At 42.4% G+C, this 17,362-nt stretch overlaps 1 protein-coding gene across 2 annotated transcripts in view; it reads right to left on the bottom strand.

Annotated features, from left to right (window-relative positions):
- LOC135482644 (oxysterol-binding protein 1-like) overlaps positions 1-17,362 on the bottom strand; it is a 46,641-nt gene that overhangs the window by 10,903 nt on the left and 18,376 nt on the right. For both annotated transcript variants that reach the window (XM_064762885.1, XM_064762886.1), the window contains 6 exons: positions 16,684-16,894; positions 7,904-8,021; positions 6,755-6,893; positions 5,940-6,173; positions 1,326-1,571; positions 266-383 (listed from right to left, as the gene is read on the bottom strand). In XM_064762885.1, coding sequence (XP_064618955.1) covers positions 266-383; positions 1,326-1,571; positions 5,940-6,173; positions 6,755-6,893; positions 7,904-8,021; positions 16,684-16,894 — 1,066 coding nt within the window. The remainder of the gene's footprint in view (positions 1-265; positions 384-1,325; positions 1,572-5,939; positions 6,174-6,754; positions 6,894-7,903; positions 8,022-16,683; positions 16,895-17,362) is intronic.

Below are 17,362 nucleotides of genomic sequence, written 5' to 3'. Positions count from 1 at the left end.
TTCAATAGAAGATTCAATAACTAATTCTAGTCTTTTCCTAAGTGGTAGTAAACTCCTGGCATTTACTTACTGTTTATCCTTTTGTATTTATCATGTATATATATATATATATATATCTATGTCCTGTCTATATTTCTATGTATGTTTCGGCTCTATTGTAGATAGCCTATGTGACTTGTGTCAATTGGTTTAATAAAGCCTTTGGTCATTCTTGTTATCAAACAACAATTTTTGTTTAAAAGGAACATACAAATTTAATACTTACCTAAAGGAATAATTTGTAAATATTTCCCTCTAAATTTGCTAGACATTGTGAATTCCTGCCAACAAGTCCAACCTCTACCCTCAGTGTACTGGGCAGCCATTGGTGGATGGTGACTGACCTAAAAGAACAAAGACATTACATATTAACACAAAATTACTGCTGTTTGACCATTTAACTATCACAGGGTTTTGGAAGTGTACTGTACAAAGCCCTGTACCCGGTTTAGATCCCAACAAGGCTTAAGAAAGTTTCTTTGTAAAATAGCTAGCATTACCCAATCTTGGGGACGAGGTCTGCATTGAATTCAGTGCAGCCTCGCTATTTCAGGTGAGGCCTAACCAGCAAAAAACTTGTAGGGACTCTGGTGAACGAAAGAACTTGGCAAACATTTAGCCGTACGGATTACTGCAGGCCAGTGGAACGCTGTGTAAGGGCCCAGTATATACCGGGTGTGGTAGCAAAAGAGTTAACCACTCCACTAATAAAGTTGTTATTTGGTTGACTCCAGCTTTCTACGGTGTCATTCGATATAATGTATTATGATGCTGTGGACCGTACTGCCTGTCTGTCCTAGTGAAATGGTAAACTCTCATAGGGCGATGATATCAAAACTAAAAAGGCAAACACACACAAACGGCACATTGCCGAAGAAAAAAATAGCACCAAGTGCAACTGTTTTACTTCTTGTGTTTAAGGTACTCCAGGGTAATGCACCACAGTATCTGGTTGATATGATCAAGGTCAGGCAGCCCATTTCACCTCGGTTATGTTGCGACTCCGAGTTGCTACATGTGGTGCCCCGTACACGGTGCATATCTTTTGGTGACCGTGCGCTTTGTTCGGCTGCCACCAAACTGTGGAATAGTCTTCCCAGTACTGTAAGAACGGCATGAAACATCAGCCAATTTAAGACACTACTTAAGTGCCACCTCTTTAAGGTGTTTTTTTCATTGTGAAGCACTTGAGAATCTGCTTGTATAATTCGAGCGCTAGATATAAATTGTCTAATATTATATTATACTACAATAAAATGTACAATAAGCAGTAAAGTTGGACTGACCTGTTCAGCAAGCGCTCGCCAGCCAAAGTCATCTGTCCTATCACATTCAAACGTTTCACCTAACAGTGGATTAAATGGTTTGCCAGTCCTCTGCGTGGTGGTAGAATAGGATGATATCGTAAATGCAGCGACGTAGGCAAGCTGTTCGCAGTCATCTTCACATTGGGCTGCTCTATCCAAGCATTCCGAATATTCAAAGTCCTCAGTCAACCGCTGGAGCATGGACAAGGGTTCACTGAAGTTAACCTGCGACAGAATGAAAGAGAACGTGTTAGTGTTTTGGCAAGACAGAATAGTGTGAACCATGACATGAAGCTAGAAGCTGGCGAATTTGCTCATTTTTTTTCATTGGCAGTAGCCTCCACATTTGATACTGCATTTGTGGGAATTGCAAGAATTAAACTAGAATTCCGAAATTTGCTGGTAGCAAATTTGATAGTCCCCAGGTTGTCGTCATGTCAACCGAGTAGAAACCGAGTAACAAACTCGACTGTAGTCAAAGGAGGAAAGCGAGGAGGAAAGCAGGAGGAAAGCGAGAACATTTTGCGCCGTCATATTCCAATTTGACTGGTTAGTGGTGAAATCTGCTTTTACTTTTGCAAATTAACATATTCGTTTTTCTAGTTCTAACGTTGTCTGAATTAAAGATGCTTTCCCAATGCTTGACTGGTCTCGCAAGAGGCATTGCCAGGAAAACGTGATGTCATTTTGGCCATTCTTCTTACCGCACGCCCTCCCTCTCCGTAAAACTTCCTGACATGGTGTGAAGTGGGAGGGCGCACAATGGATACCACACTGCCGCGATGTTAATAGTTTCTATTTATAGAATTCAGCGGCAGAGATTTTATAACACGGATGAAATGGCCAGGGCCATTGTGCTCACCTCATGTGGAGGAAAGATGGATAAAGAGCATGGTCTTGTGTCATGTAGTGTTAGGTTTGATGTAGGTCCAAGCAATTACAATTTCCCCAAAATGGCCAATTTACAGTACATTCGACCTCTGTGACCTTGAAAAGTAGGTCAAATCAAAGAAGACCCGGGTGACACATTGAATGGATGTTAGAATTAGATGTACCTATGATATAAAATTGGTGCCAATTGGGCAAGTAATACTAGGAATAATGGCATTTTGAAGAATTTAGGATTTGGCCCCCTCCCTGGAGGCCAAACGGCAAATCAGATCGCACCAAACTTCGGTACCTGAGATCACCTGACCAAGGGGTACATGTGTACTTAATTTGTGATCAATAGTCATTGCAGTTAAGAAACATGCCATAGTTACGGCCTGACGGCGAATTTACGCCATTTGACCTCTGTGACCTTGACAAGAAGGTCAAATTAAAAACCTGTGTGACATATACTGTATGGTGGTTAGATGTACCCATGATATCAAATTGGTGGCAATCGGGCAAGAAGTTAAGGAATAATCACATTTTTAAGGTTTTTGGATTTTGCCCCCTGGTGGTCAAGTGGTGAATCATATTGGACCAAACTTTGGTCCCTGAGATCACCTGACTAAGGGGTAAATGTGTACCAAATTTGGTATCAATAGTCATTGCAGTTTAGAAACGTGCCATCGTTACATCCTAACGGCTAATTTACACCATTTGACCTCTGTGACCTTGAAAAGGAGGTCAAATCAAAAACCCGGAGGATATATGATGCACCTTTGCTAGAAGTACCTACCATATTTTTTTCAAAATTTCCCGACTACTATTAAGGGAGATATTGCATATTTTCACTTTTAATGTTTGGCCCCCTGGTGGCCAAACCATGAAACGAATCGGACCGAAACTTGGTCTCCCAGGTGTCATTACATAAGGGTACATGTGTACCAAGTTTCAACTCGATAGCTCTAACAGTTACGAAACGTGCCCTGCTAACGGACGACGGACGACGACGACGACGACGACGACGACGACGACGACGACGGACGACGGACGCCACGGTATGGGATAAGCTCACCTCTGCTAAGAGGTGAGCTAAAAAAGTAGATTAACTAGGCTAATCTCAATGGATTTTACCCAGGAATGTTTTCAAGGCGAGAGAAACATCTGATTTAAGTACTGCGCTTATTAGATTTCATGTTCATGCCGAAGATTGGCCTAAAACCTGGACGAAAAGAGTGCATTATCGAGTGTTGGAGAGGTCACGTGATTGATTGTACGAGACACCTGAGCGAAAACAATACTGACTCCAGCTCCCAGAGGGAGGAGCTGGAGTCATAACAAGAGGCCCAAGGGCCTGGCGCTCAGCTGAGTTAATATCATTAATATCTTCCCGGTGTTCAGTTCATTATGCATGAAAATGGCATGCTCCATGGTATTTAATATCCTTTTGCGTTCACTACGGTACCAATGTTTTTGGTTGACATAATTATGCCACTGTTCATTCCTCAATCCTGACCATAATTCGGGTGAAATCATCGTATGAAAATATTTACCGAAACATGAAGTTTATGCCATGAATGAGGACACTCATTGTCATAGCCTCGTTTACAAGTACGAAGTATTTTCCCGCGAATATTCAAAACTCCTTGGCTCCTTGCCAGTTAAATAACATGTGACTATACACAAAATAGAAAACTTTGATGGAAATTGTAAATCATTTTTTTATCTATCAGGGGAAACAAGCTGATGATGATCAAATAAATCATTCATGAGAAATCGTTTTGTTGCTGAAGCTTGCATGACGAAGTTAATGCTAAACCTTTTCTTGTGCTCTACTGCGCCACCGTAGTTTTCTATTTAGACCAGCGATGACGTCATTTCTGGTGATTCCCTACGTTGTCCAATGAGCGCTTTTTAAAATGTGCCATTTGGTATTGTACAGTATGCAATGTATTTTTTCAGCGCTGACAGTTGCCGAACAGAATGCCGTAGCTCCCTCAATTTCCAATCAATTTTTATGGGAGTGACATTATTGTATTGCTTAGAATGTCTACTTTTTACTCATGAAAGAATCGTAGAACTAAAACTTAATAGGCGAACAGAATCATGCCGATTCACTGCACATACTGTGGGAATTCTCCACTTCAAAATACATCGGCGATGTCATCGCGAACAGAGCATGCACTTCCGATATCGGTTTCACAGAAATGTGGCCAAATTTTTAAGAACTCATTTCTGAAAGTAGTCTCTAAAGACCTTATGACTACCACTGAAACGAACTAGTGATAATATCGCCTACCAGACTACTTTTTAAGCAGAAAATTGAGTGCTTGAGTGTGATTGAGCTCCAGGCGTAAACAACATGCCGCCATTTTGTCTCCGCTTCGGTATTTCGTACGCCGCTTATAATGCACCTTCTCAATTAAAACCAACATAATAAGGCCTTACATCGTTGATTGAATAGGAACACCACACAAAACACAATAAAGTGGGGGTACAATCGATTACGAAGCTGAAGTGAACAGTGATTTATTCCTGGAGCTACTGCTTTTGTTGTGTAGCTGCCATGTTTTGAGAACTGGCAAATAGGAGACTTCATTGATGGCTGACGTCATCGGGCGGGAATTTGAATCGGCAGAAATAATTAAAAGGCAGGTAGCGCCCTCTCCTGTTAAAATTTTGAACTTTATCTCAATAAAATAGATTTTCAAGAATTTTATCTTAATATGAGAGCATATTTCGACTAATTCTGCTGCTCCTAGGCCGATATAGGCCAGTTTCCTTCATGCACTCTCGCTCGCAGGAAGTAGGTCGAATGGCGACAAATTTTGTTTTGAAAGTAGAGTTTGACCAGAAGTATCCAGAAATGCAAAATTGAAGTCTCTAGGTTTTACGGTTACAAAATGTGCACCATGGGTTTAACGGATGGACGGATGGATGGATGGATGGATGGACAGACGGACGCCACTGAACAACTTATTTGACAAGCTCGGCTGACTTAGTCAGCTGAGCTAAAAATGCATCTAAAGCATCGAAATATTCTGAGTTTTGAAAAATCGTTTTGCGATAGTCCATGAATCGAATTAGGTTTCTTTATAATAGTACCTCCATCGTCCCATCGCTCGACCAACTCCTGCGAGTGAGAATAATGACGTCATTATGACGGGGCGGAGCTTATGCTAATGTATCAGCGTCTCGCCTCTGCGCATGTCGGATTGAATCGGGGCTTCGGCATGTTGGGAGAAGACGGTATCATATCTGAGCAAAAAAATGCTTCAAAAGTATCGAAATACTCAGGATTTTTAAAATACTTTTGCGATAGTCCATAGATGGAATTGGGCTTGGTGGTGTAAGGGTGATTGATTTCTGGTTTATTTAGCCGTTTTGCTGGACTACCGCAATAAATGTCTTAATTTCGTGGAAGAAAATGACAGTTTCGAGAATTCCAGTGATAACAATATAGTCCCCAGACGGGATCTGGGGCCTATAATAATCATGATAGTGCTGGTGAACAGAAGTGTAGTAAATGGCAAACAATCACCATTGGGAAATAAAAATTTGTTGAAAAAGTTGATAAAAATCGTTGCATGTTACACTCGACATCATCTCTAATACTCTGACATGCTTTGTGGCCAGTGTTGACCTTGGTCCTAACAGTGAGGACGCCAAATTATCCTGACAGGCCTTAAAACCCTACACACATCTACTGTAGCTTATACTCACAGGCATAGGAATCTTTGAGAGATCTTTGCCTATACAATTCTTCATAATACTCCACAGATTAATACTATAGTTAGGTTTCTCCATGATCGTCGTCCTTCGTTTTCGTTTTGGCTGGTTGCCGAATTTACTAACAGTCGAAGGTGTTCCTGAGCCACTACTTTCTGAACCTTTCTCTCCTTTAAACTTGTCACTATCTTGGCTAGGTGTCCTTATTTGGGATTTAGCAGAGTCCCTCTGGAAAATAACATATAAAGAGAATTAGCCAAGTCCTAATCTATCACTGATTAATGCGTGTATTGCACAGGTCAAGTTCAAAGGTATGACTTTTAGTTCCCAATTATCTTAAGGGTGAAGGTTTTAACTACGGTACATCTAGAATGTAAAGATCTTACTAACAAACACCAGTCCCGTATCCAGTCTAAAGGAAAAAAGTGTGAATAGCAGACTCAGTACACTGGTACATGGAATTGTACCAGTATTGTCATTGCCCATAGACAACACCGACATCGTAGGACCAGTGTATCCACATGATCTCCTTGCTGACAATCAACTGTTGCACAAATTGTGCTCCTTATCTCAGGTTCTTAAATCATACTGCACCAATACAAAACAGAGAGTTTTCTGGTGCTCGTGCCTTCCAAGTTGCAGCAACTGAGAGTGAGACTATGGAACGCCTTACCCCCAGTATTGTAAGGAATGCAACATAATACAGCTTCCGGATCACCACAAAGATGCAAATCTTAAAGAAAAATAACCCAAGTGTGCACCTTTGGCAATAATTACATTTGACAGCTCTTATCATAAGGGTAACTCACCGACTTGGCACTACTTCTCTTCTTACTCATGATCACTCTGGCCTCCACCGCTTCTGAATCTGTTTCGCTACTATCATAGTCGTCAATCTGACCCAGGTTCCTTCCTAAACTATCTATACTCACACCACTGCCCGTTCGCCTGAAAGCAAAGCAAGAGAGAGAGAATAAGATCACACCAACAGCACAAAAAACAGATGATACATTGTATTATACGAGAACTACTTTCGGGCCAATTTATTTTACAAACTCATCCAATCCTTTATCTGCCAATTCTAACAAGTGCAGATATGCAGAGAGAAATAACGGAACTTATAAGTTTGAAAATGTTACAGTCAAGAAGGAATTGAAGGCAGAAGATTCTTTTTTTCCAGGCTTTATTCACTAATTCATTATAACACCAAATTGAAACTGAGCTTTTTAAGGCAGTAGCCTGGCAAGCCTATCCAATGGACTAAAACAGGCTTCTTCAAGATTTTGCAAATAGAAAATACCAGGGCAACCACAAATGTCACCAATGCTCTTAATTTTTTCATTCATCATCATGATCTATTTGGTTTCATAGCCCAAACGTGGGCATTTGCCATTTAATCAAAACATAAATATGTTTCGTTGTAATGAAATGAATTTAAGCCAAAAACCAGAGAAGGGGTCAGACAATACAGAAAATACATAAAATTTCACCCATTCATCCAGGATAGTAAAGTTCCCACCAAAGTCAGATTGGACTCAATATTTGATGTACACTACCTAAATCAAGTGATACCAGGATATCCAAGTCCTCAAATCGGAATATTCTAATAACTGCAGGAGCTCCAAATGAATAACTAAATTTCATTAAACCAAGCACACACTTTATTGACCAACTGATTCCAAATAAATGTATCACACAGTCATTGCAATTTTTATTGTTGCACTTGACGTCAAGACCAAGAAACAGCTACTCATGGACAGAAGAATATGTCATCTCTTAATCCTAGCGTTTATTTAGATTAGGATTAGAATAGATTGCTACCTTAAATAATTTCAAAGTTCAAAGGATAACAATGTCCATCTTGTAATTTAAAACAACAATCTGTTCAGATTTACTATTTTGAAATGTGCAAAATTTACATGACCATTTTTTCAATGTTTTTGTACACAATCACTTACTTGTGTGTTTTTTTCTTTTCAGGAAGAGTCACCTTGATTTCTTCCATGTCATTATGTTCCAACGCATCATAAAAATCATCATCTTCATCTTCCGATAGGGGTGGACCCCCTGCTATAACTAAAAGAGAGTAAGCATACACATTATAGGGAGGTTACAATGATGAACAATACATAACCATGTTGAATATCAAAAACACTTTTAACCGCTCAAACATTTACAAAAACAGTTGCAAAATATTTGTCGCTGGACGCTAACCATGGACTATGGACTGGTATTTGATGGACTTGAAGTGACCTGCACCAATCAGCACCCATCCTGAGGAAATAAGGGGTCAATGTTCACTTCTCCGGCCCTGCACACAAACCCCTGTGACATTTGCCCTCATGTACAGACGTACATCACCTTTAAGTCAGCACCGAGATTAAACTATCAACCTTGGTTCTAGTACAGTACTTCTATGATTTGTAGGAATGATAACTGCACTCAGAACTCTTACAATCAAGGTTGCAGTGTACACCTCGAAGAAGACAGTCCTCTCTATGTGTCGGCATGGTCAATGCGAGTCATTCTCCGAATCAGCGATAACATTCAAGCATAGTGTAGGATGCCTCACCACACTTCTATCACTACTATCCACTGCGCCGGAGAATGAATGCGAGTTTGGACATTGTTTTTGAAATTCCCAGACTCAAATGTAAGTGATGCTCTAAATGGGAGCACTTACTTCTGCGCTGGCTACTTCACCAAATGAGGGCGAATATCTCAGGGTTTGCAGGGCCGGAGAAGCGATTATTAACCCTTTCGCTGCGGATGTACGCATTTTTGCGACCAAAAAAAATTTCCGATCTGTGCGGATGTACGCAGAACTGCGACTTGGGAGAGACCTGAATCAGACGATGTTTTCAATAGCAAATTAGTACAGGAACTTGTCGTTAGGTGTCCTGCCATGTTGTTTACCGCTAGAACTTCCGATTTCTAGGTGAAAACTTCGGTGTTTTTATTCAAAGTTTAGGCGATATTTTGAGTCCAAAGTTTTGTAAACAAATTTAAATGCCTCAGTCACGTGTTCGACGAACTGCAGAATCAATAATTGATGAAATAGTGAACTCGAGGCGTTAGAAGACGAGTCTGTTTAGTGATTATGATTCTGAACATAATGTCGATGAACACAGCGTGCATGGGGATTGAAAGTGTGCATGATTCAGGGTCCGAGGGGGATGATAGTGATAGCCTGGGTCAAGATGAATGAAATGGCCAGGGCCATTGTGCTCACCTCATGTGGAGGAAAGATGGATAAAGAGCATGGTATTGTGTCATGTAGTGTTAGGTTTGATGTAGGTCCAAGCAATTACAATTTCCCCAAAATGGCCAATTTACAGTACATTCGACCTCTGTGACCTTGAAAAGTAGGTCAAATCAAAGAAGACCTGGGTGACACATTGAATGGTTGTTAGAATTAGATGTACCTATGATATAAAATTGGTGCCAATCGGGCAAGTCATTACTAGGAATAATGGCATTTTGAAGAATTTAGGATTTGGCCCCCTCCCTGGAGGCCAAACGGCAAATCAGATCGCACCAAACTTCGGTACCTGAGATCACCTGACCAAGGGGTACATGTGTACTTAATTTGTGATCAATAGTCATTGCAGTTAAGAAACGTGCCATAGTTACGGCCTGACGGCGAATTTACACCATTTGACCTCTGTGACCTTGACAAGAAGGTCAAATTAAAAACCTGTGTGACATATACTGTATGGTGGTTAGATGTACCCATGATATCAAATTGGTGGCAATCGGGCAAGAAGTTAAGGAATAATCACATTTTTAAGGTTTTTGGATTTTGCCCCCTGGTGGTCAAGTGGTGAATCATATTGGACCAAACTTCGGTCCCTGAGATCACCTGACTAAGGGGTAAATGTGTACCAAATTTGGTATCAATAGTCATTGCAGTTTAGAAACGTGCCATCGTTACATCCTAACGGCCAATTTACACCATTTGACCTCTGTGACCTTGAAAAGGAGGTCAAATCAAAAACCCGGAGGATATATGATGCACCTTTGCTAGAAGTACCTACCATATTTTTTTCAAAATTTCCCGACTACTATTAAGGGAGATATTGCATATTTTCACTTTTAACGTTTGGCCCCCTGGTGGCCAAACCATGAAACGAATCGGACCGAAACTTGGTCTCCAAGGTGTCATTACATAAGGGTACATGTGTACCAAGTTTCAACTCAATAGCTCTAACAGTTACGAAACGTGCCCTGCTAACGGACGACGGACGACGACGACGATGACGACGACGACGACGACGACGACGACGACGACGACGACGACGACGACGACGGACGACGGACGCCACGGTATGGGATAAGCTCACCTCTGCTAAGAGGTGAGCTAAAAATGGTGTTTTTCTCCGCGTTGATTAATACTAATTAGCGTTATTTAGTTAATTAACATAATTTCAGGTGATTGACAAATGCATAATTTGAAAGTCCATGCTGTCCCCAACAACCTTTTCCAATAGTCCAAAGCTCTATCTCTTCTCCTTCAGGCTGTATATTGGCCTCAGATCCAAAGTGTATCCTGGCGGTGATTGAGCGAACTGTATTTCGTCTCGCATGTTCACCTTACGGTCGGCTTTTTTGTGCGCTCTCAGGTTATTATCTCCGTTTTTTGCCTATTTCTCGCTATTTTAGATTTTCTATACAGCTATCCCGTTTCTAAGTTTGTGCTCGTCCTTTTGCCAAATTTAGAGTTCGGTAAGGGCTATTATAAAGCTATAGTGAAGGTTCCAAGTTTTAGGTTACTTGGCAGTTTGGTTATTTGGTATGGCGGCCATTTCGGTTTGGTCATGTATACAGAGGTATAGGAAATGCATAGGTAAATGCATTATGGAAATAGGTCTGCTAGGGCAGCAAAACATTAGGTTTTACATTATGTAACATATCGAGGGTTGGGTGCGCACATGCGCTTTCCCGTCAAGCTCGCCGCGTGATTCGTGTTACGTGACACGCCCTTTTGTGCACGCCGGAGATCCTTTGTTAACTGGCTTTTACACCTTTCAACTGGTTTTATAATCCCATTCATAATCTCTGGGCGTGAGTTTAAATTCAGGTCTGGTGGCAATCTTGTTTCACTCCCTTCTAGGCCGTGGCTAGATTGCTTCGCTCCTAGAAGTTTTCTGTCATGGCTTCCAATAACATATTATTGCGGAAAAGGCACTCATTAGTGGGCAGAGATTTGCTGCCCATTTTGAAGCTTCTCGCCCGTTTCAAGGACGACGACCTCCCGGACCCACTTGCTCGTATACGCCTCAACCGCCCTACCGAACAATTGGACGTCCCCGACATAGCAGTAGCCTTTCAGGAACTCACGGGTGAAGATGCGGTAGATTTTTTCAGAATGTCAGGTCGAGAAGATTCGGTAGGCAACTTCCGCCTGCTGCTACATTCGGCCATTGTGGTTGCGAACGAGTATGGACAGCCCGTTGGACAACAATTGCATGAAGACGAAGCACCAGTAGCCAAAGCCCCTCGCCTCGACCGTCAAGAACAGGATGAGGAAACCGCGCCGCGTTTACGGGAACGAATTCTAGAACTAGAAAAGAGAGAAAAGAACCGAAAGGCAGAACCGGTGGAGGCAGTCCTGAGGAAGGTGAGGAATTTATCCTTACAAGTAAAGCCCAACGTTACCCTCATCCTAGCCACTTTAGACGAACTAGTGGCGTGCGCCAAGGACCAAGATCACAAAGATTTGCACCTCTTTTACGAGCTCGGCAAACAAGCTGAACGTTTCAAAGATACTGTTGATATCCCCACTTTTTGTCTTTCCGCATTGGGTGGAGGCCAGTCTGACGTAATAATGAAAGCTTTAGCCAAGTGCAAAAAGGCCAAAAAGTTGGTAAAAAAGCCGCTTCGTTCCAGGTCACAGTCTCCACCGGTTACCTCTTCTGCCGTATCCTCTTCCCCCCTTCAGCATGTTTACGCGCAGCCTCCCCCACCTCCCCAGCATCAGTTTGGCTTTGGTGGCTATGGTGCCGCTTACGGTCAGGGATATGGCGGGGGTTATGGGTATGGCAGAGGTAGAGGTCGCGGCAGGGGTTATGGCGGTTATGGTTATGCTAGAAATAACCCGGGCCCATGTAATTTTTGCGGTGAGGTTGGGCATTGGTACAAAGAATGCGAAAAGATGAAGTTGGCAAAGGCCCAATTTGACAACAAGAAATAGGTCTAAGGTAAAATAGTCCGGTACGCTAAGTGGTATAAGTGTATTGTTTAGAAAACCGTTAATAAGTAAAGCAATTTTGATTTTGAACATCTTCCTCTCTCTCAGCTCAAGGGATCTTACCCCTTGCGGACCTAGTTCGCGCGAGCTGTGAGTTAGGAGAAGTTCTCCCTTTGATAGTCTGATACGCCTGTAATGAGATGTTTCTACATTTTATTTTGGTTCTTGCAGGAATCCCCCCTACTATCTCACTGGGGCACTTTAAGCCAGAGATTCCAGAATGGGAATATGCGGTGAAATTTAATCCAATTGCTGCCGAAAAGGTCAAGAGGTTACAGGCGTCTTGGACTACCATTGGGGAAACTTCTCCTGACTTCACAGCTCAACAATTCAAACTCAATCAGGTTGTAAATGATGTATTACTTCTACAAAAAACTCCGGTGCCTTTGGACACTTTGCCTTTAAGGGACCCTGAACACTTTGTCGCTGGACAATTGCATCAAAATATTGAACTTTGGAGTTCCATAATGAACGATTTCCCAGAGAGCGAGATGGTTCACACTTGGTTGGAAAAAGGGGTTGATGTGCATTCTTTCTTTAGGCCATTTAAGGGTGAATTCAAGGGTCAGAAATACAATTCAAACGAACCCCCAGTTAGTTTTTTTCCTAACTCTGTCCATTGTCAGAAACAAGCTGCTTTTTTTTCCGAAACCTTGAATGATAGAATCAAAGCAGGTTCAGTCAGAGTTTGGGGCAAAGTTGGGGAGTGTCCGCCCCCTAAAGTAGTCATGCCCTTGGTAGTTGAACCTTCAAAGCCGAGATTATGCAATGACCAGAGATTCCTTAACCTGTGGATTAAGGATTCTCCCTTCACATTAGATACATTGAAAGAAGTACCGCGATTGGTACACAAAGATGCTCTCATGTTTGCCACTGATGAAAAATCGGGGTATGACCATATTAAATTATCGCAAACTTCGCAAACGTATTTTGGCATGGAATGGGCAGGTTGGTACCTAGTTTGTACGACGCTTCCGTTCGGATGGAAATCATCGGCTTATGTTTATCAAACTGTAGGCTATGCAGCTACAACCTTCTTAAGACATTTGGGGATCCCAACCATCCAGTATATTGACGACAGATTCTACGTGGTCCCTAAGAATATTGACGCGTCAAGCATTCCTTTGCTTTGGGTCTTTTTGGTATTATATATCCTTACAGAACTAGGTTACACGTTCTCCTTGCCAAAATGTGTTTTGCAACCTATGATGGCGCTCAAGTCCTTAGGGTTTCTAGTAGATTCTAGCAGGCAGGCGTTTCTTCTGCCATCTGATAAGGAACAGAAGTTTAAGGTTTTGCGCGAGGAAATTCTTCGTCAGCCCTTCGTCAGCCTTAAAACGCTACAAAGATTCGCGGGTAAATGCATTTCTATGATGTTGGTTTTTCCGGCCGCAAAACTATTTACGAGAGAGTTGTTTAGCGCAATAGCCAAAGCTTCGAAAAACAGTAAAACCATCCCAATCTCTGGCCCCCTACGGGACGAGATACAATTCTGGGCATTTTTGGATGATTGGCATGGGCATTTTTCTTGGAGACCAGAAAAACATTTACATTACGCTCTGGCTACTGATGCTTTGGGATATCGCTATGGCGCGGTCACTCTATCAGGGCCACAGGTTGGTCATACTTTAGGTGATTATTGGGCTGCAGATGATATAAGGCCGATTCATGTCAAAGAGGCCGACGCCCTCTATTCTTCCCTCTTAGCATTGAGTACAAATATAAAAGACCACCGGGTAGACGTTAAAGTCGATAACACAAGCCTAGTTTCGTCGTGGAATAACAAGGGTTGCAAGGACAACGCCTTAAATGAAATGCTCATAAAATTGTTTCATCTTACTCAGCAATTAAATATTGATTTACGTTTGCAGTACATTTCTTCGGCAGAAAACCCAGCAGATGCTCCTTCTAGGGCGATTTCAGCTCAGGACACTATGTTGGCAAGTGAAAAATGGTTCCAATTGGAGTTACTCTATGGCCCGCACGGAGTAGACCTCATGGCATGTGACTCAAATGCAATGCGTTCAATACAGGGCGATGTTTTGAGACATTTTACCCTGCACCCTTCACCTCTGTCAGCGGGTCAAAATGTTTTCGCCCAGGAAATAGCTAAGGAGCTAAATCCTTACGTTTTCCCACCTATCGCTGTCATTCTACCCCTTATTCAGTTTTTGATCCAGCAGGAAATCCCAGTTTGCACGCTTGTGCTACCCATGACGTCACCTGCGCCAATATGGTGGCCACTATTAAAGCCCAGGATAATTTCACAGGTTTGCCTTGGGGTTAAAGGAGAAAAGGGCGTAGTATATTATCCCTCCAAGCAGGGGTTCATCAGAGATAACGTCGGTTTGAGATGGCCATTAATGGCTTTTCGAATTAGCTGCACATCATAATGTGGATGACGCTCTGTGGATGACGCTTTAATCTTGATTATTTCAGAAAATCAGCGTTGACATGGGGGCAATTGACAAGCGGCTCCAGGAGTTGGATAAGGCGGCTTCCGCAACCCCCCTTATGAAGAAAAGGCAATCCCTAAAAAACGAGCTGTTGCAATTTTTGGCACAACTGCCTATGAGGCCAACCCTGGAACGGGTTTCTCCAAAAGATCTAACACGATTTTTAGTATGGAAAGACAAAGCCGGTAGGACACAGATCCATAATGCTTCCTGTATATTCCTCGGGCATCATGGTAAATTCCACTGTGGGTGTCCTACCCGTCTTGCCTTCGGTACGTTAGAAGGATTAGTCCGGTCCCTGAAATCCATTATTTCTGAAGAAACCGACAGGGGCAGCACGTGGGATATTTTCTCCGGGGTTGGGAATCCGGCTGATTCACCTCCTGTGAAATCGTATTTGAAGTGTGTCAAACGAGAGCAAGGTTTCTCGCACGTAGTTGCCAAGCAGGCAAAACCCTTGTTCATGGATAAGCTTCAAGCTATTTCAAAATATATCGATAACCAGATTAAAAGACCAGATCTATCCCTTAGGGAGCAATTCGTTTTGTCCAGAGACCAAGCTTTTCTCAAGATGCAGTTCTTTGCCGGGGATAGGGCGAGTGATTTGGGAATTTTAAAAACACAGGAAGTTAAACGCTTACCCGATGAATCAGGTCTTGTAATCTCTCATTCCCATGGGAAATCGTTTTCGGTAAACAAAGTGAATACCTTCATTGTTAAAGAATGTCCAAATCATCTTATTTGCCCGGTAAAGGGAGTTCAGCAGTATATCTCCAAGGCACAAACCTGGGGGGTGGATCTTACGGTCGGATATTTATTCCGTCCAGTCTCAGAAGCCGGTGTAGTGTTGGATGCGCCTATTTCGTACAGTGCAATTTACGATAGATTAAAGATTTATCTAAATACATTGGGGATCAACCAGGGTGAGACCCCTCACGGCTTAAGAGCCGGCTGCTCCATTACTTTGCTTCTGTCGGGGGCAGCTTCAAGCCCGGCGGAAGTAATGTCTCATGTTGGTTGGTTCACAGAGGCATCAGCAGAGTACTACAGTCGGTCAGATATTTTGGTAAAAGCGGCTAATGTGTCCGAAGCCCTGGCTGACAGTTCTCGTCGGCCAGAAGCGGTTAAAACACTTTACACTAAGTTTGGCGATGTTGATAATTTCCCAGCAGCGTTCCCTTGAGCAGATTTCGATGTATATTTTTATGCATTTTCGTATTGTAATTATTGCATGATTGTGTTGGTTAGAGTGTGGCCTCGCCTTTTCGCTACATGCATCATCATACTAAAACCATACCGTGTAATCTTCTGTGGAATTTAAAATACAGTGTTGAGTTCTTATAATAAAGCAATGTTAGAATTTAAGTTACAATTTCTCGTTACCTTATTTTCGAATTCCGGACTAATTAGTCCCTAATTAATAATTAATTATGGCGGATTAATTAGTTAATTTTGTTTAAGTATTGGGAAAGGAGTTATGAAGTAGGGCATGATCCAAAGTGTATCCTGGCGGTGATTGAGCGAACTGTATTTCGTCTCGCATGGACACCCAGAAGGAAGACAGTTTGGCGTGTACAGGTTAATGTAAACCCTGTGTACGATGGCAGGCTCTGGAGCCACTGCAGTAGATTGGCTTTCCCCTCCCTCCCCGCCCTAGTATCCGGATTGCTTTAGAGCCGTGTATGTATCTTCGCGCCATTACATTTTCACACCCCAACACTTAAATGTGAAGATCATACACAAGCCTGGAGACACTTTGGGTATGTGCAAAGTTACCTATGTTAAAATTGGCTTTTACAGTATTTTGGGGGCAGCAAGGAATCAATATTGAAATAATTTTGAGCGGCGCAGCGAAAGGGTTAACCCACGATTTCCTCAGGATGACACCACCATGCATTCTTTGAATCAGAAAGGGGAGATAAAGAGAGTGTCTACTTCTGCAGCTGCGATTGCCGTAAGATGTCTGTAAGCAGGAAGCTACAGCCGACCTCGACTTTAATATACAGCCACTTTTTTTCTCTCCGTCGCTTACCTTGTAATAATCCCTGGGCGTGACTTCCCTCCATCTTGCCCACAGATGCTGCAGCCAAGGACTTGCGGGCCTGTTTTTCAAAGGAAGAATGCTGCCGAGCGAGCTGCTCGACCATCTCCTCCAGTCTTAACCTTTGCTCATGTTCGTATTGCAGCGTCTTCTGCCATCGTTTGCCTTGAGCTTGGGCATGGTCAAGGTATTCAGCACAGGCCTGAAACAATTGTACCATCATTCATTACTACAACTTCACCAAGGGCAAAGAAAAGCCTAAATAAGTCAGGACTTCATAAGACGGTCTGTGATTTTGATTAGCTTGGCAGCTACCTTTTATTGCAGCCGCCGGCAAATCGAACAAGTGTTCCACAAAACATGTCATCATACTTTTTCAAAAAATTTTAAAGGCACATCTAAACCAACAAACAAACCAAGTTTGGTACGACTATGATTTCCTCTTAGATCTAGTAGGTAGCGTGCCTGCAGCCAGAGTTTTACGCCTGATCAAAGCGGAGAAACATTTCAATACAAAGACCGTCAACGCTCCAAAAGACCTGGGGCCGAATTTACAAAGGGTGTTTAAGAGTTAGACGCGTGTAAATTCTACATAATCAGTTTCAGGGCCTAATGCGGTTTTCATGAAGAAACCCTGCAAGGCCCTGACTCTGTCTATTCAGACATTAAA

This window comes from Lineus longissimus, chromosome 2, assembly GCF_910592395.1.
Source record: "Lineus longissimus chromosome 2, tnLinLong1.2, whole genome shotgun sequence".
In the NCBI taxonomy this organism is placed as follows: Eukaryota; Metazoa; Nemertea; class Pilidiophora; order Heteronemertea; family Lineidae; genus Lineus; species Lineus longissimus.
This window is presented reverse-complemented; position numbering and strand designations above follow the sequence as displayed.